Raw genomic sequence first — 21,518 nt, 5'->3', positions numbered from 1 at the left:
GAAAGCAAGTGTCAATTCAGTACATGCAGCATACATAAAGGAAATACTTCAGAATTACTCAGTTCAAAATATGATTTAGTGTTTTCAACCGTTCTTTGGATGTAACCATGCAAGGGTGCCTTGGCGCCCAAACCATCTGTTGTCCGTGTCGACGCGGCGAGTGTTACTAATTAAAATAACATCATACACTATTCATAGCTGGATCTAGTGGTGTTTAAAATCAGATGCCTGTCAAAAGATCGCCAACTCAGACCAGGTCTAAGTTAACTTCACGAGAGACACCCATGCTTATGCACTCTTTCCTGGGGCAATGGTTTCGCCCATACAAACCTCCGGCTTCCAGATATGCCTAACCGTGACCACTACGCCTTCACAAGACGGCACGTCATCGTAGGTCGCCGTCAAGCCAGAGCGGAGACAAGTCTGCGCGCAGCGCTCTTTGTCATAACGATGGTCCGGGTGTCCCTGGGGGCAAACCAGGCGTTTGTTGATGCCCCAGCCACTCGAAACATGCACAGCATCTCCTGCAGAAATCTCTGACATGTAAAGCTTGAAGCCTTCCTCACTGCTGAAAGTATTGCTCTCGTACTGTACCTGGATCGCTTCCAGGAACCGCCCCTGCTCTATCCATTGTCCCAGCCGCGGGATCCCAAAGAACCTGGCTTCGCCCAGAAGATTCTGATATCTCGCGTAGTCGAACATCTTTGTCGCAGGGTCAAAGAACAGTGGAAAGTTTCCAGTTCTCAGGTAGGCGAGCACGTCCTTGAACATGGTGCCATCAGCATCGACGAAAATGACACCATCTCGGGTATAGTTCTCCCATCGGCCCGAAATCATAGCGGCAAAGAAGGCGCTCTCGTCAGTCAGGGCTTTCGGCCAAGTGGTAAAGTGGCTGTCGCCCACCTGTAGTTGGATGGGGCCATCCTCGTGGTTGAAGGTTTGGCTTGACTCGCCTTGCGCAGGTAGACCTTCGTTGAGACGTTCCGGCATGGCGTAGAGATGTGTAAGTCAAGGTTTGATATTGGTTTAAAGTAAAAGGCGATAGTAGAGGCGACTCTTGTTTCTGCTGTACTGAATGTTCATTTTCAATCGCAAAAAGCATCCGGGGGTAGTTTAAGTGTTATATATTGGGTAAATCTACGTGAAGAACGGATGAGGGTCTCCATATCGTGTTTGGTATGTCTTCGCATCTTCTTGCCCAGAGCGGCCATCTACCTCCATTGCTTCCTCAAAGGATGTATGGTTCTTTGTTTGGCCATCGATTTCTGTTTGCTCGCTCTCCTATACCTGACAGATGCTGAGGATCGATCTGAGACTCTGACTCGGCACTTCATGACTCGCCCACGGCATACAGTTCAGTTTAATAATTATGCTAAAGTACATCACATCTGAATGTACTACGAGGCGGCCGGGGCCTGGTCGTAAGGCAGTACTAGGATAGTAGACCTGTGTGCCTTGAACCCAACCAGCCTAACAAGACTAAATTCAATCAATAGTCAAACAGTTATTAACCCCTGCCGTTATATGTATACAGTTACGACATATTAAAACTAGAAGCATTTGCATCGCTAACGTTACTAAAGTACAGTGTGGGGGAGATATTACATGCATGGTGAAATATGTATTAGCGTTTGATGGTGGTGGAGTTGATCTCACCTGCATACAAATTAAATAAAGGCTTGAGCTTAATGACCGTAGTATTGGCGATTCTGTTTAATGTTGCTATATTTCACGTAAAATAAGGCAATTCCGTCAGATTTATCCTTCTTCTCTTGTGTTCGGACCTCGTACATTCAACGTTTGCATCTATCATCCATTACGCTGTCCTTAGGGGTAAAGCTTTCGCCCAAACACGCCTCCGCGTTCCATTTATACTCAGTAGTGACACACATGCCCTCGAACAAGGAATTTCAAATGTGCACATCATACTTCAAGTCTATCGGCATCCCTGAAAGCAAGCCGTTGAGCTGTTTTCGGGACTCAAAGTAGCGTGTCTGGCGATGTGCTTGAACGGCCCCTTTGAACCGATGCTGCTCGATCCACTGCTGCAATCGAGGAATGCCGAAAAGCTTGGCCTCTCCTAGCAGGGCCTGGTACAGGGCAATATCGAACACATGGTTGGCTGCGTCGTAGAAGAGCGGAAACCTGCCGCTCCGTAGGTAGGCTAGAATGTGACGAAAGATGTGGCCGTCCGAATCGACAAAGACGGCAACATCAGATGTCGTCGGATGGTTCCAGTCACCCGAGAACATCGAGGCAAAGAAGGTACTCTCGCCCACGAGTGTGTTCAGGGTTGTGGTGAATTGACACTCGCCCACTTGAAGCTTGATAAGACGGGCTCCAGAGTCACCGTCGGATCGGTCAGGGGCAGGAGCATCTTGTCGGGGGCGCTTTGGCGGCATGCTATAAATATGTGGAGCGGTTAAGTATCGGAACACTGACAATCGCGAGGGAAAAGACGTTTCAGCAACAGACTCCTACTTAAGGTTTGTTGACTAATGTAGCTTCGGTGAAGACAATCAATAGCTCCTTGTGCACTTCAGTGAGTCGGGCCGTCATTCAATATTTATTTTATTCATTTCATCGCATATAGTTGCCAATGCGTCCCACGAATCTGCATCTGATGAGTAAGACGGTATCTATGTATCAAGCCAGTAAATCACTATGTATTCGCTCGTTCATCCTTTGGATGCGGCGAACCGCGAAGCCACCCGTACTTGCATGTACCCGGCCTTCCCCTTTTTCGGGTACGTGCTGAGGTATTTGAATCCCTCTTCCGAGTCCCGATCGGCAGCAAACAGCGAGATATCGAACCCGTAAACGATGCAAACGAGGGCCTTCTTGAGCACGTGTCGCGCGATGCTAGAGTGTATTCATCGTCAGTCTTGTCTTTCGTGGGCGCCAGGTCAGTTGTAGGCTCTGGTGGCCTCGTGCACAGCCGCCAGGTCCGGTGCATTGAGATACCCCTTTCGCTCCCCGAAGACGTACGAGGTCATGATGTCGTTGGTCAAGGCCCAAAGTATGAAGGTCAAGTTGGTTCCGCTTTTGTCATCCTGACTACTTGCGGCTTCGGTGAGCTTCTCGTAAAGGGCCACGATATGAATGTTCATCTCCCCCGCCGAGTACCGCGCCAGGGTATCCCCCGTGAACAATGGTTGGATGACGCTCTTCTGCTGCAGGTGAATCTGGGGTTCGGATAAGCCTCCGAGGACCGTACCGACCAGCCCGTAGTAGTTGCTGCATTTCCGGAGGTCCGGGCGCCGGTGGAAACCCAAACAGAATGCTGGGTCGAGTCTGTGGAGCTCGTTCGGCCCAATCCGCACGACGGGGCCTAGGCAGAAAGGAAGGTTACGCATGGGACTTGGGATACACTTGAGGCTCTTGCAAGAATGTGACGTACCATATTTCTCCTGGAGGGGATCTCAAGGTTTCGTACCAGTCGTCCTTGACCAAGACGTGGTATGCTTCGTAGAGCCTCGATACTCTAGCCAGAAAAGGACCACTGAAGTTCGAGGCGGGAGAGAAGTATAGACGTCGAACGAGGGCTACGAGCACAGGAAGCATTGGGAGCAGCACCAAAGCTTGTAGATACCTGATCGTATACTCTGCGTAGGGTGAATATCGTGGCCCCGAAATAAATAATAACGGGGGTGGCAAGATGAACGAGATACCTAGGATGATTGGGTGACGGGCTAAGTAAATCGGCTTAGCTGGTGGCATTGTAGCTAGTAGGTAGTGAGGTCTAATTCAATTTGTGTATATACTATATTAATATTCAAAAGCCTAGAGGCGGAATAAAGATAGGAATATAAAGGAGCGTTGAAGTACCTATGCAATAACCGTGAACTAATTCAATAGTCGCAGATGCCGTGAGCCTACTGCTTAACAAGGTATGCGCTCCACACAACTAGAGACTGAAAAGAAGGGGAAAGATATATTAGGTAGCATTCAGTACGTGTCCGCATAGCGAGTGGACTTTGGGACTCAAGTCATGTAGCTTAACGATCACCTGGCCTACCCTTCTCATGTTACATCGGCGCTGTCGCGCTTATGCAACTATACAGAGTTCAATGATAGAATCTACTTCCTATCAAGGCATCGCTTCACTTTGCGGGCCAGTAGCCACGAGAGCAAGTTGGCAATAGCTTGAGATGTGATCAGCGCCGAGCCTTCTAAAGAACTTGGTGTGAGAGAAGAGACTCTTGGCTGACGGGGAGCCCTACAAAGGGCTCTTCCAAGAAAAGCAACCAAACTAGTGCGTATGACGAATGGTCTTACGTTCGCAAGCTGCTCACACATCCAGCGCGTATATCTACGCAGACCACAGCCCGATTTCGTTGTAGCTTTTTCGCTAGACCCCATGTTCCCTCCACGTCATGGCCCTACTAGCTCCTATGTATCATCGGAGGTGCATGTATATGCAGGCTACGTCTCGCTGAGGACCTTTTCCGGCCTAGTGCGAGTCACTCGACAAATAAATCACGCACCGGTGAAGATATCCAGAGGACCAAGGGTACAGGGCATGTGAATGTCGATGGGTTGCAGAGCACTCTTCGTTGTCGTTATGTTTTCTGGCTTGACGTCTAAAGGTAACAGTAAACGACTACCTACATCAGTGGTCTCTAATATGAAGCATCCTTCCTCTCCAAGACTTTAATAGCCTTGACCAACAACGAATGAGAACACACTGCTTATCTGGGAAAGGGGACCAATCTATTAGAAGTGCTACATTCTATCTCAACTACCAAAACAAAAAGAAAACAGCCATTAACAACCCAAAACAATTACAGAAGATTCCCCAAACTCGCAACCCATATCCCCTGATCCATACCCTCTCACTCCTCCAACCGCACCGCCAGCGCTGCACACCCGTTCTCGTTGACCTTGGTGTAGTACCGCACCAGCCGCCGGTCGGCCCGCTCCAGCATGGCGTCCCAGCGCGCGAGGCTGCGCGAGTACACGTTGGTCTGGGCGATCATGTGCAAGTCGAGCGAGTCGAAGACGCGCGGGCGGTCCTCGCCGTACGAGGGCGGGTCGACCCAGTCGAGGATCAGGAGCGTCGAGGTGTTGGGGGCCATGCCGTGGACGACGTTCTTGAACATTTTGACGCACTTACTGCGTGCGGCGTTACGTGTGAGTATTTAAAATACTTTCATCATGAAGGCTTGGGAATGATCGAGCAAGTAGCAGGAAGAGAAGTAAAGACTTACTCATCGGTGTTGCCGTTGAGGATATGGCTCATCAAGTAGACAGCCGCCCCCTTCTGCGTCTGCGGGTCGTAGTAATTATACCCATCCCACACAATACGGTCATACACCGACTTGGGCAGCGTCTCCGCCGCCTTGGCCGCCGCGGACACGATGTCGCCGTAGTCCTGGACCACGCAGTTGAGGTCGAGCTCGGGGTACAGCGTGACCAGCCGGATGGCGTTGGCGCCCGTCGCGGCGCCGATGTCGACGATGGTGGAGCCCGCGGGCAGCTTGCTGAACGGGAACAGCGTCTCGATCGGCTTCTCGGTCGCTTCGAAGTAGCCGACCATGCCCTTGGAGAAGCGCTCGCCGCGGACGGCGTCGACGGTGCCGTAGTACTCGTAGATGGGGACGCTGGCTTTGCGAAAATGTCAATAAAGACGTGGCCGGTATATCTAATGACTGAACTGGTGGAAAAAGTCACTCACTTCTGAACGCATCGCAGAAAGCGGTGCAGGTGTTGTCGGGACCGACATGGAATTTGGTCTTGGCCAGGTTGCGTGTTAGGTAGGCCCCCGTCAGCAGCCCATCATCCGCTCTGGCGATAGATTAGTCTCAGTGGCGGTGGGAAAGCTCTCAGCGAACGAGGCCAGAGGCCCTAGTACTCACATGTAGTCCATGAAGCCGCAGAAATGCGGGTCGAGCAGCCGGCGAGAGTGCTGGTTGTGCTCATAACACCCGGGCGACGTCTCCTTGAAGATCGAACGGTGTCCGCATTGGCGCATGACCCGCACTGTTCGGTTGTGTATTAGCTGCTGGCTTATATCTTTGAAGCAAAGAAATCGAAACATACTAATGATATCCACCGACGCCCCCGTCGCCTTGGCCAAGCTCTCCGCAGTAGCGTACCCCTCCGCCGGGACGAGCCCGGGGATCTTCATCGCGATGACGGACGAGAGCGCCGCGACGTCGAGGTAGGACCAGCACGCCTCGATCATCCACTCGTTGGGGTCCGCCACGGCGGCCCGCAGCTGCCGCGCCGCCTTCCCGAGCGCCGCGGCCTGCTCCAGCAGGGCCGAGTCGTCCTCGTGGTCCGAGTCGCTGCTGGGCGAGGCCGAGCTGGCTCGGACAAACGCCTGGTAGCTTGCGTTGATCCCATGGACGAGAGGCTCGATGTCGTCAATGCTGGGGACGTATGCTGTTGAAGACATGTTGCGTTGCAAAAGACTGAGATGAGTTGCTTGTGCGAGTTTGAGTCTGGTGATTAGTCGACGATGGGTGTTGGATGCGTCCTTGTGACCTGGGTGCTGAATAACCTCAGATCGAAGCCAAAGGGATCATGTTATATAGATAGGGAGGAGGGGATAAGTAGTTCGTGTCTCGTAAGTTCCCAACCTGATCCCAAGATGTGTCTGACCAAGTCCCGATCCAATTTCATGTGATAGTTGGGTCCGGATCCTCAGTCTCTCCATGCTTCTAGATGCTCTGTAGAGTTCAGGGCTCGGCGACTTGCTATGGAAGCCGGTCGAGAAACCCGAATACGGTATGACTGGGCCGGGTGCAAACCCGGCCGGTTGACCTTTGCTCCGAGGGCAGAAGGCTGAGCGCATCGCATCGGGAAAGGTTTGACTAATCTGTCGGCTGAAACCTCGTTCGGTCAGACTTCGGAGGCGTACGTAAACATACACGCCACGAATCCGGTATTCAATATCGGACGTGTAGTTGCTCGTTCCAGACCCGAGTTCGGACTCCGTCACAGGAACGCGGGAATTAGATTGATCCATCGGACTGGGAAATCAACCGCCAGCTGGAATTCCACCTCGGGTTCTGACGTGGTGGCGTCAAACGCGTATTTGGAGTACTAGTGGAAGAAACAATGATAAGTTCATCTCAACTATTGACTTCAAGGGCCCAGTCCGCCGTGTAAGAGAAAATGAGGCTCAGCCCGTACATAGTCGCCGCTAGGGCTCGCGAAACAAAACAATTGGGTAAACCATACAATCTTGCAACAGGAATTCGGCGCCATAATACACCGACAGCCGTTCTGAACAAACGACACATGCTAATCTTCTCCCTCGCCTTCCTTTGACGGAGGACCATACTGGGATCGGGATTCGCCGAGTACCGACCAAAACTCCTCAATCGCTTCCTTCTGTCCCCCAAGAGACGCCCGCACCGCGAGATAACGGCGGTTGTCGATGGGCGGGTCCCAATTCCCCGGTAAGATGCAACCCCTACTGGCTGCCCCCCCTTTGATTGACCCCTCTTGATTTCAAATGATTCTAGAGCCCCTGAGCAATAACAATAGTATATAAAGGGGTTAAATCTCACTCGTTTCTTAATTAAAGTAGATTAATCTCTTCCTCTTTTTTCCTTTTTTATCACTATTAACATAATTAAAAAAGCTCGTATTACGCAGGCGGTCCAGGCCGTACTGGCCGGCGGAAGCATTAACCGTGCGGCCAAAGACTATAACGTTAATAAGGGCACCCTTCGCAACCGACTTAAGGGTTAATTTTCGAAAAAAGAGAAGTATAAGGCCCTTTAACTTTTTACCCTTGCTAAAGAGACCTTTTTAACCAAATAGGCCCTTTTTAGGCTAGCTTAGGCTACGTACTAACACACCGGCTATTTCGTATATACGCTTAGCGTATTTTCCTTATAAAAAGGGTCGATTACCTTATCGGCAAGCGATAAGTACACCGTTTTTTAAAACGTTATCCGGCTTTTAAAACCGTGCGTGCTAAAGCGATAAATTTCCGGCGCTTCGTATACATATTAAACGGGGCCGTGCGAGGGTTTTTTAATTAACTTAATACTGTTATTATTATAAATATACCCCCTCGATTTAAATTTAACGCCGATAAAATAGGAATTATAATAACGATAAGGGAAGGTATTATAATAATCGGCTTTGCCGCCTATTAAAGTTTAATGCGGAACGATTCGGTTAATTATAAATAAGTAATTATTTTAAAGTATATTAATACTGTTAATAATATCCTGCCGCTTTTAATTATATTTAAAAGCTAATCGGTTTAATAATAGTAGTTCTCTTAAAAAAGGATAAAGTTAATTACGAGTATAAAGATTAAGCTTTTAAAGCGTTATTAAAAGGATGGATTTTTAATTCTATAGCCTTAAAATAACTAAGAAAGATTTTTATCCTTTTAATTAAGCCTAATAACTTTAACTAATAGAGGCTCTTAATTTTAAATAAATATAGAAGTTATATCGATAATAACTTTATACTGGCGGCGTTAAAGGCTAAGGTATAGCTCCTCTATTTACTATTACATAGTTCTTATATACTTTAGCCCTTAGATGTTAATTATTTTAAGGTCCTAAAAAAAGGTTTCGAAAGGAGCTCGACTTAGTATACGCCGTTATTAATAACAGCTACGTTAAAAAAAAGATTTCCTTCGAGCCTAGGCTAAAACACGTAAAGTAGCCTTTACCCTTAAGGTTATCACTAATAGATAAGCAGTAACTAGCATTTACCCTCTTAATATTGATAAGCCGATAAATAACAGGCTTTGTCGCACTAACATGGTGCGAGCTATCGATAAGGCCATCGCCGCCGAGGATGCGCGCTAGCCAGTTAAACCGAAGGCTGAAAAGATCGAAACGCCGAAAAACAGCCGGCAGGTTAAAAATTTAGGGGCTGCGATGCTTAGTGTAAAAGTTACTACCGGTAATTTAATTAAAAGGTTACTATAGAAGAAGCTCGGTAAGAGTATTAATGATTTAACGGCTCGGATCGGCCGATTAGAGTAGGAAAAGGCCGGTCTAGAGGCAAATCTAAAAAAAATAAAGGCTTAGAAAAGGAGGAAGGTCGATAAGGACCCTAATAAAGGCTTTGTTTATATAGTAAACATTAGGGAGGTTTAAGAGGACGTCAAAGAAGGAAGGCCAAGGAAAAGGCCGAAAAGGGGCGCCGGTGAGGTGGTAGAAATTAATGCAAATCGAGCTGGTGGTGAGGGTGACTCTATTGTAGTGCGCACGAGCCGAAACAGACCTTAAAATGCAGTGTGTGTTGCTCAATTAACTTATTTATTGCTGTTGTTGTTGATTTTTACATCTATTTTAGGGGGGTCAGTGAAGGGGGGGGCAGCCAATAGGGGTTGCATCTTACGCCGCCATCCACCATGACGCCACCCGCTTCGCGAAGAATGCAACAAGCGGCCGCGACGTCCCAAGCCCAGCACCCACACTCCCAGAACATGTCCTGCTGGCCCGCAGCGGTGCGACAGATAGCAATCGCGGCCGAGCCGACGCATCGCAGTGAGTTGACGAACTTTGCCGCCGGTACGCTGGGTGCGCGCCAGTGCTGTGAAGACCTTGAGGTTCAGCTCGAAGTCCGGGCCCTCGCGGTCGTTGCCCCAATCTACGCCGATGCAGACTCTTGTGAGGCGGCTCCCTCCCTCGTCCGGCTCGAAGGGCGGGCGGTGGAGGGGAAGCATCCGGGTCGGCTCGCCGTGCTTCTCGAAGTAGGCGCCGCCGCCCCGGTGTGCGGCCCAGAGCTCGCCCTGGACGGGATTGTGGACGACCCCGACGATTGATCGATTGCCAAAAACGAGACCGATGCTGACGCAGACGTCGGGCAGGCGGTGGACCAAGTTGGAGGCGCCATCGATCGGGTCGACCACGAAGGTGGGGACGTCGTCGCGAATCTTTTGGCCGGCTACATAGGACTCCTCGCCCATGAAGGCAATCTCCGGATACCAGAGACCGAGTTTCTCTTGGATGAAGACCTCAATTTCTTTGCCTGCTTGGGTGATAACATCGGTACCTGTAAGCGGGGGTGTCAATAAACTTGGCGTGGATGCAACACTTGAGCCAGTAATACTTGCTGTTCTTCTTGGTGCTCATCCACGATCGCGACAGGTCTGCCTCAAGGATCATTTTGCCAGGTTCCCTGGCCATCTCAATGATTGAGCAGCGAACAAGGGACAGGTGCCAATCGCCCGGGAGGAACTCCTTGGGGGTCCGATCCTCCGGGTACCCATCCTCCGGGCGCCACTCATCCAAATTTATGGTGGATTTTGCGGTTCGTGTCTGCAGGTATACGCGAGAAGACGAAGAGGAGGCTTCATTCTTCAATGGGAGGCAGTGTCAGTGTCGGGTGCTGGCACGCTTGGCGTAAGCTGGGATCGAGCCCTCGCTCAGTTGAGGATTGACTTACACGATGGGAAGGAGGCATCTGGCGAGACGTTCCCCCACCTGCCGCCAGCTGCTGGCACTTGCCTCTTGATCGGTGGCCAGGCGAATGCCAAAATCAACTCTAGGTACGTACCCACCTACGTAGTATGGAGCATCCGATCTAGCCTCGTGGCCCATTGCACGTGGTCAATCCACTGCTTTCTTTGCATCAAAGGAATGCGCCTCGCTATTGTTGTCGGAGTTGCCGTCACACAGAGAAAGCTGTGGTGGTGAATTTGTCGTTGCTCACTATGATTCATAGCTCGTCAATCTGACCGGCCTTCTGATTGGTTCGACACAGTGGGTCGTCGCTTCAGTGGCTTGGTAGCGTCGGGTTAGTGCAAGTAACTGACTTCGGACGCAAGTCTCGGCCATTGCTTGTCGCACCAGACGGCAGATGCTCACGTACATGCTGTGGAAAGTACGACCAATTCCAACAGGTCCAGGCAACTTGAAGTATATAAAAACAGAAAGAACTCCAATCCAATTCGATTGGTTTCCATCGCACTCAACCCAATCCAAACAACCGAGGCAAGCCGTCCGTCCTACAAACTTGCACATCTGAGCAAGCTCCTCCCAGAACCGCGACTACTTCCAGCCATAATACCCAATCAATGCCACTAACGGCAACTGCAATGACGACGACCACCACCACTGCCATGAGTCTCTCCTCGAGCCCCGATCCCAACTCTACAGTCCTGACGGACTCCTTCCACGCCGCCATGCGACCATTCACACCCGGCCAATGCCTCTTCTGTCCCAATTCCTCACCCAGTTTCTCGGACAGCGTCACGCACATGCAACGGTCCCACGGCCTCTTCATCCCGTACCAAGATAATCTGATCATCGACCTCGAGACTCTTTTCAAGTACGTGCACCTTGTCATCTCCGAGTACCGCGAGTGTATACAATGCGGGACGACGAGGGCTACCGTACAAGCCGTGCAGCAGCACATGACCGGCAAGGCCCATTGCCGATTCGACGTATCACAAGACTCGGAGTTTGTCGAATTTTACGACTTCTCGGAACCGGAAGACGAGGACGAGGACGAGGAGGCTAAAATGGCAGGGATCCAAGACGAGACACTGGCAACCACAAGCTCCAGTCATCTCAAGCCAACATTAGCCGACGAAGATTCGATTCGCTTGCCGTCGGGGAGGATCATATCGAGGCAATCCTCGCCAGGACAGACCAACCTATCATTCACCCAGCAGTTCCGCCGTCGGACGCGGAAGCCCTTGGCTTCGCAACTGGAATCCTTCCAGGCAGAGCCCGAGGAGACAGGGAAGGAGTCAGGGTCTGACTCGGATACACAACGCGACACCACCAGCACCAAGGCCCTATCAAAGAGGGAAAAACGAGATCGAGCCGCGGTGACCTACCAACTGTCCAGCATGAGCGCCAGCGACCGGAATACCCTGATCCACCTACCCGCGTCGGAGCAACGCTCACTTTTGGCGACGCAGTTGAGGCACCAGGAGAAGGTGCAGAAAGAGGAGAAGCGGAGGCGGACCAAGGTCGACCGGAAGGGGAACAAGAACTTGTATGCGTATTGGCACACGGAGACGCCTGTCTACACGTGCGGCTAAATATGGGTGTATTTATTAGTGGTTATCAGTCAGGACTCGCTGCTGGAACCAGGGGTGTTCATACTGGGATACCTTGGGAATTATTTATCATATTATTTACAATATTAATTGATGAAATCCCAATCAGATTCTTCAATTCGAGGTTACCGCTTATCTTTAGGTCAAGGTCCTGTCAAGTAATAACCCAGGGGTAAATCTCTCGGCCGTCTGACCATCAACTGTTTCGCGACGCAAGATCAAATTGCTGGATCTTCAGTCCCCCTTCCAACATGAGATACCCCGAAGATTCGACCAAGCTTCCTCTGGAAATGTCGATGTGCCTGCAAGCATGATCAGCTAGCAAAGGACCAAGGTTCACTAGATCGGCCTTTCCTACCGGATACACCTTTCCATCCTCCGTCTTCATCCCCGTTCCCTTTTCCTCGTATTATTTTCGCATTTGATAACGCGCGCTGGACTAGTCCAACACGGCCCCATTTGGCGCCGTCAGCGGCCCGGGTGATCCTGAAGCTCGTGGTTGTGAGCAAGGTGTCATCGTTTTCAACCCAATGCGGAAATCTGGCAATTGTATGCCGACATTTACAGCAGCAGTCTTATTGTCGAGTATCGACATCACTATATCTCTGCCGCAGTATATCGATAATTTGCCTTGTACCTCTCAAGTTAGCGCACAGGATAATATTGGGGCGATTGAGTCTTTTCTTTCTTGTACTCCAGGCTGTGTACTCACCTGCGATGTCTATACACGAGGTACCCCAGCCACTGGCATGTCGCCTCCGTTAGCGGGTCATCCTTGCCATCGCACGCCACGGTGAACGAGTGGTTCTTGATACTGCGCTCCAGCGCTGGCGCAATACTGTAGAATCCACCCAGGCCGAGGTCCGATGGTAGGGACCGGAAGAGCGCGTCGGCGAACACGGCGATGTGTTGGAAGCTCTCTGGGTCGTGCAGGTTGCCAGTTTCAGGAGCAGGGACCGTGGACGCAGTTGGCGGCTCAGCTTGCTCTGGTTCCAGGTTCGTCGCTGGAGCAGGTTGCGGCTCCGGCTCGGCGTCGTCACCGTTGGCGCGGGAGGAGCTGACTCGCGGGAGTTGCATACTGTCGCGGGAGTTCGCTCGCTATAATAAGGGGGATATAGAGAAAAGAAGAGAGGCGTCAATTGCCGAGTAAACGTTATAGATCCAAATCTTTGGCCTTGGCCAAGAGCTTTTGGGGACACGCCACAGCTGGAATCGAAAGTATTTGGTAAGTTGGATCGTGATCCCGGCTTGGCCGTTTCGATGGACTTGGGCAGAAGCTCGAATGGTTTGAGGCGCAATAGAGCATCCGAGGTAATGTGCGACAAAAGAAAACAAAATATAATGGAGATATCAGTCTCAAGGAAAAGGAGAAAAGGGGGAAAATAAAAGAAAAAAGAGGTCACGCGTAAAGGTGAGTGAAATATATTTGCTTGGCGCTCGAGTCAAGGTGTCAGACAGCTTTCAAGGGGGGCTCTCAAACCGACATTGGGGGTGACTATCTCCGAATCACCACTACTTGAGCAAGAAGAAAAGGTACAAAGTTTTATCGCCCCGATCCATGGTAGGAATCTTGATCCTTTCATGGCTACAGATAATGTCTCATGTGTCTTTTGAGTTCACGCTCGCCATGGTTTGTGCCGCTCTGCCCATGGCATGGCCACAAGACTAAAACCTACCCAATCATCATGTTCAACTGGATGCGTAGTTGTGCAATATAACCTCAGATGGCCGTCGCCCACTCCGGATAGACCTCCTCCTCCCGCGGCACCGACGCCGCATTGCGGTCCCGTATATGCTCTTCAAGTGGCAGATCCTCAAACTGGCTCCGATTCCCCATATCCACGCCCCTCTGCTGCACGAACCGCGCGAACCCCAGCGTCTGCCGCTTCCACGCCTCCCTGCTCACTTTGCCAGAAACGTAGTCCCCCAGCACCATGGCGTCGAACGCCGCCTGCGACGTCGACGCCACGGTGTGCGGGCGGAACCCCGCCAGCGCGTCGCCGATGAGCACCACTTTCCCGTCCAGGAACTCGTTGTCTGGGCTCAGCACGTCCGTCACGGCCTGCACGAACGGCTTTTGTGTTGCGCAGACGACCTCGGCGAACTGGGGCGGCAGCCGCTCCCGCGCGACTTTTCGTTGCTTCTCCCACGCCGCGGGCGCCGTCAGGCCGGGCGGCATGGTGATGCGCCGCCGCTTGCCGTGCCTGTCGGTCATGAGCTCCTCGAGCGTGGGCGAGCCCTCGGGGAAGTTGGTGTAGTACACGAAATTGATCAAGCGGTGCCCGGGCTCGACGGCGCCGTCTGGGCCGGGAATCAGGTACGCGAGGATCTGCAGGCCGGGGGCGTGGAAGAAGGTGAAGCGCTCGCAAAAGGCCTCGCGCGCCGCGTCACTGACGTCGCGCTCGGGGACGGTGCCGCGCAGGGCGCAGTAGCCGGCGTAGAGGCGCTGGACCTCGGGCGGCGCGAGGAGGGTGCGGACGGTGGAGCTGGGGCCGTCGGCGCCGACTAGGACGTCGGCTTGGAGGCTGCCCTTCTCGCCGCCGGTCGAGGTCCAGGAGACTTCGACGCCGTCGTCGCGCTTTTTGATGTCCGTCACAGTGCGGTCGTGGAGGTGCACCGCTTTCCCGTCCGTCGGCTTCGCGTCCGGTATCTTGCAGTATGAGTTCTTGACGCCGTCGTAATTGGCGCGCATCAGGTAGTAGGCCAGGTCCCACTGCGTGGTTGTTAGAAGTCGATCACGGTATGTATGATTGGGAAATCAGTCAGGGAGGAGTATGGGGATGACGTGGTACGTACTGACGTCATGTTCTGATCCATGTCTTCTTTATGGATGACATTGCCGTCTTTGTCGAGATACTGCCGCCGATGCGACGTGACCGCGATGGGACGATCGCACCGGTTGTACTTCTTGAAGAAGGCGAGCGTGTCGCCCCCGGCCACTATGCCGGCCCCTTGGTGCTCCAAGACCGGCGTGGGGTTCCGCTCGAGGATTGTGGTGTCATGGCCCAACTGCCTCAACACCAGGCCGGCGGCGAGGCCGCCCAGTGAGCCACCAACCTAGAACTGTCAGTATCATCAAGGAAGCAATGGGGAGAAGATACGACTTACAATGACAAAGTGCTTCTTGCCATCCGCCACTTTCGGGTCGGGCTGTTCGCTTTCTTGTGCCATTGTTCGGGTAAACGATAAAAGCTGACTCAAGAATCTCAAGTTATTCTTCTACCAGCTAATAATAATAGACAGCTTATATATTCTTGGCGGGGTAGGTAAGCGTCGATCATGAACAAAAGATAACTATATGCGTGTAATGCACGCGTCACGTCACCGACTGCTACCACCAGCTGTCCGACAGCTGCTCGTCACACGGCTAGCGGCCGTCAAGGCCTCCCTGGATTCCCCCGCACCCATTTGCCGAACACCCACCCATCCCCCTTTCCCGCATTTTATTGCCGCATCCCCCAAGAGTCCTCGCCGGGCAGCCTAAACTCGGCCTTCAACTCGCCAAACCCAATCAGCGGCTTGTAGCTTTCGACCTCGGCGCCGCCGAAATCGTAGACCGTGTAGAACTGCCGCATGAACGACTGCCCAAAGAGCACGAGCCCCTCGCTCCCGCTGGCGTCGAACGGCGGCACGCACGCGTCCGCGCGGCCCGCGAACCCGTTGCGCGCCAGCCGGTCGCCCGTGATGGCGACGTCTTGAAAGTGGACACCGTCGTCCGAGAAGGTAAAGGCCACGGACCACGACGCGTTGAAGTCGGTGCAGAGCGGCACGCGCCGGCCCCAGTACAGGTCCTCGTAGTCCCACCCGATGGACGCGTACATGGCGGCGATGCGGCCGTCCGGGACCGAGATCATGCTGGCGCCGGTGTCGAACACGCCGTTGGCTTGGCCGGGCGCCCACTCCAGGGTCCCGTTGTACGACTGCGGCTGGCCGTCCTCGTCGCCGTCGAGGCGGCGGGACCCGGTGAACTTGCGGAGGGTGGAGCGCCAGAGCTGGTACACGGTCCCGTTGAGGTCCTTGCGGACGGGGAGCCACGTCATGGCCCCGTCGACGTACAGCGCCTCCTTCGAGCCCCCGAGCGTCAGGACCCCTTCCCCCGGCCCGTCGCCGGTGTATTCGAACTCCTTGCCGTAGTAGAGCCCGAATTTCGGCTCGTCCAGCAGCCCCGCCTCGATCATGGTCTCGACCACCGTCTTGGTGGCCGGCTGCGCGATGGACGAGAAGCCCATGCCGAGGAAGCCGTCGCCGGGGATGAAGGACCAGGAGCTCTGGTTGGCCGCGATGAAGGTCTGGTTCCACGCCGCGCCGCCGAGCTCGAAGACGTCGCAGTAGGTGAAACCGCCCGTCGCGCCGCCGAGGTAGCCGATCGAGTTGTAGACGCCCAGGTCGACGGATGTCGTTGATGCATTGGCGTCGTACCCGTTTCGGGGGAAGCTGTTTTTTTTTAGATACGGGGTGTTAACGATGGTGACCTTCTTTGCCGTTACTTGAGAGATTGCCCGGGTCGGCCGGGCTAACAGACAGGGAAGGGGATGGGATTCGCTTACCCGCTGCCGTTATCACAAGCGTCATCGGCGCACTTCTTGTCCGCTAGCCACGACGTCCCGCTGCCCGTGTCGAACAGGAGGAGGTGGTCTTGTGCGGGTGTGCCGACTTGAAAATTGACCAGGGCCTACAGTAGGGGGTTTAGAATAGGGGAGGGGAGATTCCAGCCATGGCGGCGCGTGAGTAGAGGGGAGGGGAGGGGGAGCGGGTGGAAGGAAACCCTCACATAGGTATTGCGGTACCAGATCGGTAGGTCCAGGACGGCGGCAGAGCCGGTGTGGAGGAGCGCGGAAGCCAGCGCGAGCGAGCGAATGCGATGCATCGTGGCGACAGTTCGGTCAGGTTTCTCCAGTCAATCGCGATGAATACCGGATGCGAGAGCGCCCGGCAGGAATGCCCGCTCGTTAGGCTCTCGAAACGAAACGGCAGATGCGCATTTATATACGAGTTCCATTTTCTCGTTGTTTTTGTACAAACAGAAACATTTCCAAGTGATCGGCCGACCTTCGTACCATATCGTCGCGCATATAAACTGCCGAAGCAGAGGGTGTGGGTCAAAATCATCCGACGTAACCTCGTATCCGATTTCATCACACCGCATCCCATCCGCATGCCGCCCTGCCTACGAGTTGCCGTTTCTGGGGCTACCTCCGGGATGCCATCCCCTGTTGTTCTCTGTCCACCGGCAATCACCCTCGCCCCCCCGAACGGCCGTCGTCCCGCTCTACCAGTCCGGCTTCCTCGTCGTCTGGACGGGGCGTCGTGGGCGCGCGCTGCTGGCTAAGCAGGTGCGCGTCGGCCCGCCTGCTCCTGGCAACCGGACCAGAGGGTGCTGGTTCTTCGCATTAGTTGGAAATCAAAATGCGACCGACTCCTGGTGGGAGCAAAGAGTACGTTTCGCTGAAAGCGGAGCCTGAGCCAGCACCGCGCAAGTGAATCCGTATCGCCATATATGCAACATTCTACTCCTCATTCAGTCGCGAATAGGGACACTCCTGGGTTCGATTCAATCTTCGATTACTTAATATATACTACAACTTCTTACCATGGGAGCCACAGACTCCGGACGGGCGGGATGGTCGGGGAGCCTCATGCCCAGGTGGGCGGGGATGATGGTCCCAAACACGCCAATGGCAACCCTTCCATATCTCTGCGTCGGGCAGGCCATGAGTGGAAGGCGACTTTCTAGTCGGCGAGGTCCAGTCTCGATGCTCGGACCCCGCCGTACATGAAGCTCTGTCTGTCATGTAGATGGAAGTCCTCTTGCGGGAGCTGCTTCTGCGGTCTAGTGTACGTGCTCAGCCCCTTGCCGAAACTGGCCATGCAAACCATGGCCATGACGATGTTACAGACTATCATGGCCAAAGCTAGAGCATTGAAGGTGATGAGGGGATAGTTGGCCGTGCTGTACAGGACCGACAATTGATAGCTCAGGTAAGCCACAGCACCCATGTAGGCGACCTGCCGATATTTTCAGTCAGCACGCTAACAGATGGGAAGGGATTGGTCAGCTCTGGACGTACAATGACGGCTACTGTGCCCGTCTTCTTCTCGAACGTGGCGCAGTAAATCGCTAGGCACATGGCAGCGAATGCAACGAAGATGCCAGCGATAGTGAGGGGAAACTCGGGGTCGTGCTTTCGATCAGGAACGAGTGCGACCGTTTGCACCAGGAATCCCACAAGAAAGAAGAAGTTAAACTTGATTAAGGCCATGTAGACCTGTGGGTGTTGCACCGTGTCAGCCTCACGAGACGATGCACGGCATGAATCCAGGACGCGGGGGGGGGGTTGACTCACCTGAAAGTTGAGCAGGCGCCGTTTCATGGACAGGTCGGCATTGAGAACCTTGTACACGACCCAGGCGAACTCGGAGCGCAGCTTGTAGGTCAGAACGAATAGAGCGGCAGTGGCCACGGCCTGGTCCACGATCACGGCTGTGAGCGCGGGGCTGATGCGCTCCCACGTGTGGCGCCCAGGCTTTAGCAGAGGTGTTGTGTCCATGTTCAACGCATGGGCAAGGACGTCGAGGGCCTTCTTCACGCCCGACGGCTGGGCCGCGGCGTACAGCAGCAGGAGGGTGTTGAAGATACAGAGCCCTACCAGCTGGATCATGCTATTCAGCCGCAACGCATCGTACACGAGGACAAGCTCGTACACAAAGGCGAAGATGAATAACGAGAAGTACGAAGGCACCGTATGGCCTTGGTGGATGCCCACCGCGGTCGGGTCGAGGTCACTCTCCACCGTCACGAAAACATAGCTAGTCAAATCTCGTCAGCACTTCCCCACGACGATCGGGCTGCTCCGTGGGGTAGAATAGACGAACGCTTCTAGGCCCAAGGCTATCAGGGCTTGTGCGAGGGCAACGGCTAAAAATAGGCGCGTCAAAGTGGTACTGGGAAAGTACATGCCTGCGTGGCAACGTGGTGAAATAAGTGGATAAAGGAGTGGACGAAGGACTGGACGAAGGACTGGACGCGTCGCCTCGGTACGCCAGGTTGAATAGGAGAATCGGTATCCGTAAACGGGAAGGGGAATATCGAAAAGGTTCTGGTGAAGAAGAAACGTCGAGAAAAATGCATGGGATTCGAAAAATCGAACCGGTCGGGACGGCTTCTGCCCTTGGGTCCTGCGTAGAAGGGGACATGGCGCGATACGAGGTCTAATTTTAGCTTCTTCTCCGCTGTTTTCTCCATGCAACTGGGGCAGGGCTTAATAGTTCACATTATAGTAATAAGGCTATGTTGACCCATCAACCACGGTATTTCCAGCGGGGTGCCGGCCCCAGTATTCGAGCTGCGATAAGTACGGTCCAGCCCAATAGGTACTGTGATGGTCGAGAAGACGACGCGACATGTATCCATAATTCTCCAAGCCATTGAGTAGTTGAGCAGACATGGCCCGTGGTTGAACCCACTCACAGCGACAGGGGTCGTAGCAGATATGCCGACTGCCGGCGACTCAAAGCTTTGGTCAAGAGTAGGGTAAGAAGGACGACCGAGAAAACGACCCGGTGCACTTCTAGATATGTTGGGGTAACCAAGCTCGCCCTGATCCCAAAACACCTCCAGCGACTCATAATGTCCCGAGCGTTGATTTCCCTGTTTTTCTTTTTCCCCAGAATCTCAGTATGAGACCCCGGGCCGGATGTCTGTCACACGCTCTGCCCGGTCAAGGCCTAGCCGTGGTCTCTGGTCATTCCAACCATTGTCCGCCTGAACCTCACATAGCGAACCATGCTCCGACAACTCATGCGAATTCGTCCCTTGGCCAATTCTCTGGCTCTGGTCGGCACCAATCCGGGGGTCCACTAAGGTTTCCATCACGAGCTCTCCGTACCGAAACTTGTCGCGCCTCAGCCTCGATAGCGCCACGTCGATACGACTGTTGGAACTGGCGTCCTGGAGCGCGGGGGCACCCATCGCTCGGGCAATCTCGAACGCGTCCAGCGAGACATCGCGGCCGAGACGGTGCCATCCAAACGGCATGTAGGATATCACCAGCGCCTGTAGCACCATGCAAGCGACCGTGATGCCAAAGTAATCGAAGTGGCTTTTGTAGGCACTGGCAGCCCTGGTCTGGCTTGCTCTGATCCTCTGGACACCGGCAGCCGTACGGTTGAAATTGGAGTACGCGATGGCACTACGAAACATCAACTCGCGCGCCGTGTTCACTAGATCTGTTGTAGGATCGCCCCAGGTCATCTTGCATCCCATGCGGGGAGACGTCGGGGTACCGGAGGTGAGATAGTTGTTAGCGCTCTGGCCCGTGACATTATACGAATAGCTTTTGGAGTTGAGTCGTATATTAACCGATGAGGTGTAGAGGGAGTCCAAGACGGCATATACACCTCCAAGCATCGACTGATAGCCATCAATGGTGGTTCCCGTGTAAACCGTATCGTAGCCGCTGTTTGTTTTGGACTCGCCTTGTGTGATTTTCAAAGTCTCGTTCGATTCACCACGCCACTTTTCCAATATAACGATGCCATCGCTTACAGTGACGGGATAACGAACCGTGGCAAGACGTAAGGTGCATTCTCGCTGCAGCATTTGCCCGTCACATGTTGGGTCGCTTTTAAACAAGGCCGTTGTTCTGATTGTAGTATAATTCTCGAAATCGGTCCTGGCTCCAAAATATAGCGATGTGTTGAAAACAGTTATGTTGTTGTTAAGACTGACAGCGGCGAGGTTGTTGAAATTGTAGGGGATCAGCCTTTCGGCACAGTCAACGTCGAACCCTGGAGCCGGTAACTTGAAAGCGCATGTCGTATTCGTTGTGCAGGCATCGATGGACAGCGTGATATTCTCGCAATTCGCATAGCCGCGACTGACATCTCGGAAAAGGGGCGTAAAGAGGTATCGCTTATAGAACTGGTCTTGCCAACCACTGAAGTTGGCTGGTAGGGCATGGTCTGGGAAAGATCCATCCAACACGTTTATCCCCACATCGATATCAACGGGCTGGAGTGTAATGCCTGTGACACTAGAAGCCCTCTGGATCAGGGGGCCACTGAGGATGCTAACGGCGAATGACAGTATGGCGGAGATAGCGAAGCTGTCCAGCCTCGTGTTTCGCCCTGTGATGGCAGATAGGTGGTGTTGGATATTTAAGTCGAACTGGAGACGGCGGAGATCGGCGCCCTTCATGGCTTTAATCCACCAGGAGATCTCGTACCCTTTCGACAGGGCGATGGAGAGACAAAGATTGGCAATGCTGACAGTGAGGGCCAGCAAGACAGAGACTGGGACAGCCTGAGAGTGGTACGGCCAGGTCGCAACCTCTCATCCGTCTGGTGTCCGCAGTATGACGGCCAATCCGACGCAGCAGAACACGAACCCGACGAGGCTGAAAATCGCGGTCCAGGGAACATTTTTCCACAATGCAGGCGCCCACTCTGTGCCGCTCTTCTCGGGTTCAGTGTGCATCGTGAGAGCACATTATCTCCCTGGACAGGAATAACTTCGTTGGTA

General features: G+C 53.3%; 10 protein-coding genes across 10 annotated transcripts; 1 reads left to right on the top strand and 9 right to left on the bottom strand.

Moving 5' to 3' along the window:
• Positions 1-288: 288 nt before the first annotated feature.
• Positions 289-990, bottom strand: PG986_002242 (BTB/POZ fold domain containing protein; the record flags this gene model as incomplete). Its single annotated transcript, XM_066838464.1, has 1 exon — positions 289-990. The coding sequence occupies one exon, from the start codon at positions 988-990 to the stop codon at positions 289-291; it is 702 nt and encodes a 233-aa protein (XP_066707357.1).
• Positions 991-2,678: 1,688 nt separating this feature from the next.
• Positions 2,679-3,564, bottom strand: PG986_002241 (uncharacterized protein; the record flags this gene model as incomplete). The annotated part of the gene is made up of 3 exons (XM_066838463.1): positions 2,679-2,862; positions 2,965-3,360; positions 3,401-3,564. The coding sequence occupies 3 exons, from the start codon at positions 3,562-3,564 to the stop codon at positions 2,679-2,681; spliced, it is 744 nt and encodes a 247-aa protein (XP_066707356.1).
• Positions 3,565-4,835: 1,271 nt separating this feature from the next.
• On the bottom strand, positions 4,836-6,400 carry PG986_002240 (S-adenosyl-L-methionine-dependent methyltransferase; the record flags this gene model as incomplete). The annotated part of the gene is made up of 5 exons (XM_066838462.1): positions 4,836-5,115; positions 5,211-5,607; positions 5,678-5,787; positions 5,859-5,982; positions 6,043-6,400. The coding sequence occupies 5 exons, from the start codon at positions 6,398-6,400 to the stop codon at positions 4,836-4,838; spliced, it is 1,269 nt and encodes a 422-aa protein (XP_066707355.1).
• Positions 6,401-9,264: 2,864 nt separating this feature from the next.
• On the bottom strand, positions 9,265-10,392 carry PG986_002239 (inositol monophosphatase; the record flags this gene model as incomplete). The annotated part of the gene is made up of 5 exons (XM_066838461.1): positions 9,265-9,270; positions 9,325-9,420; positions 9,488-9,981; positions 10,022-10,286; positions 10,375-10,392. The coding sequence occupies 5 exons, from the start codon at positions 10,390-10,392 to the stop codon at positions 9,265-9,267; spliced, it is 879 nt and encodes a 292-aa protein (XP_066707354.1).
• A 634-nt stretch (positions 10,393-11,026) lies between these two features.
• On the top strand, positions 11,027-11,980 carry PG986_002238 (uncharacterized protein; the record flags this gene model as incomplete). The annotated part of the gene is made up of 1 exon (XM_066838460.1): positions 11,027-11,980. The coding sequence occupies one exon, from the start codon at positions 11,027-11,029 to the stop codon at positions 11,978-11,980; it is 954 nt and encodes a 317-aa protein (XP_066707353.1).
• Positions 11,981-12,706: 726 nt separating this feature from the next.
• On the bottom strand, positions 12,707-13,075 carry PG986_002237 (uncharacterized protein; the record flags this gene model as incomplete). Its single annotated transcript, XM_066838459.1, has 1 exon — positions 12,707-13,075. One exon carries the CDS (start codon positions 13,073-13,075, stop codon positions 12,707-12,709), a length of 369 nt encoding a protein of 122 aa, XP_066707352.1.
• Positions 13,076-13,718: 643 nt separating this feature from the next.
• On the bottom strand, positions 13,719-15,169 carry PG986_002236 (FAD/NAD(P)-binding domain-containing protein; the record flags this gene model as incomplete). The annotated part of the gene is made up of 3 exons (XM_066838458.1): positions 13,719-14,711; positions 14,795-15,055; positions 15,107-15,169. 3 exons carry the CDS (start codon positions 15,167-15,169, stop codon positions 13,719-13,721), a joined length of 1,317 nt encoding a protein of 438 aa, XP_066707351.1.
• A 272-nt stretch (positions 15,170-15,441) lies between these two features.
• PG986_002235 (vacuolar protease A) lies at positions 15,442-16,865 on the bottom strand (the record flags this gene model as incomplete). Its single annotated transcript, XM_066838457.1, has 3 exons — positions 15,442-16,432; positions 16,546-16,670; positions 16,770-16,865. The coding sequence occupies 3 exons, from the start codon at positions 16,863-16,865 to the stop codon at positions 15,442-15,444; spliced, it is 1,212 nt and encodes a 403-aa protein (XP_066707350.1).
• Positions 16,866-17,728: 863 nt separating this feature from the next.
• PG986_002234 (uncharacterized protein) lies at positions 17,729-18,954 on the bottom strand (the record flags this gene model as incomplete). The annotated part of the gene is made up of 3 exons (XM_066838456.1): positions 17,729-18,004; positions 18,067-18,805; positions 18,872-18,954. The coding sequence occupies 3 exons, from the start codon at positions 18,952-18,954 to the stop codon at positions 17,729-17,731; spliced, it is 1,098 nt and encodes a 365-aa protein (XP_066707349.1).
• A 716-nt stretch (positions 18,955-19,670) lies between these two features.
• PG986_002233 (uncharacterized protein) lies at positions 19,671-21,194 on the bottom strand (the record flags this gene model as incomplete). Its single annotated transcript, XM_066838455.1, has 1 exon — positions 19,671-21,194. One exon carries the CDS (start codon positions 21,192-21,194, stop codon positions 19,671-19,673), a length of 1,524 nt encoding a protein of 507 aa, XP_066707348.1.
• Between the last annotated feature and the right edge of the window lie 324 nt (positions 21,195-21,518).

This window comes from Apiospora aurea (genome assembly GCF_038362705.1).
Source record: "Apiospora aurea strain CBS 24483 chromosome Unknown utg000001l_segment0_segment0, whole genome shotgun sequence".
Lineage (NCBI taxonomy): Eukaryota > Fungi > Ascomycota > Sordariomycetes > Amphisphaeriales > Apiosporaceae > Apiospora > Apiospora aurea.
Note: the sequence above shows the minus strand (reverse complement) of the source record. Positions and strands in the feature narration are given on the sequence as shown.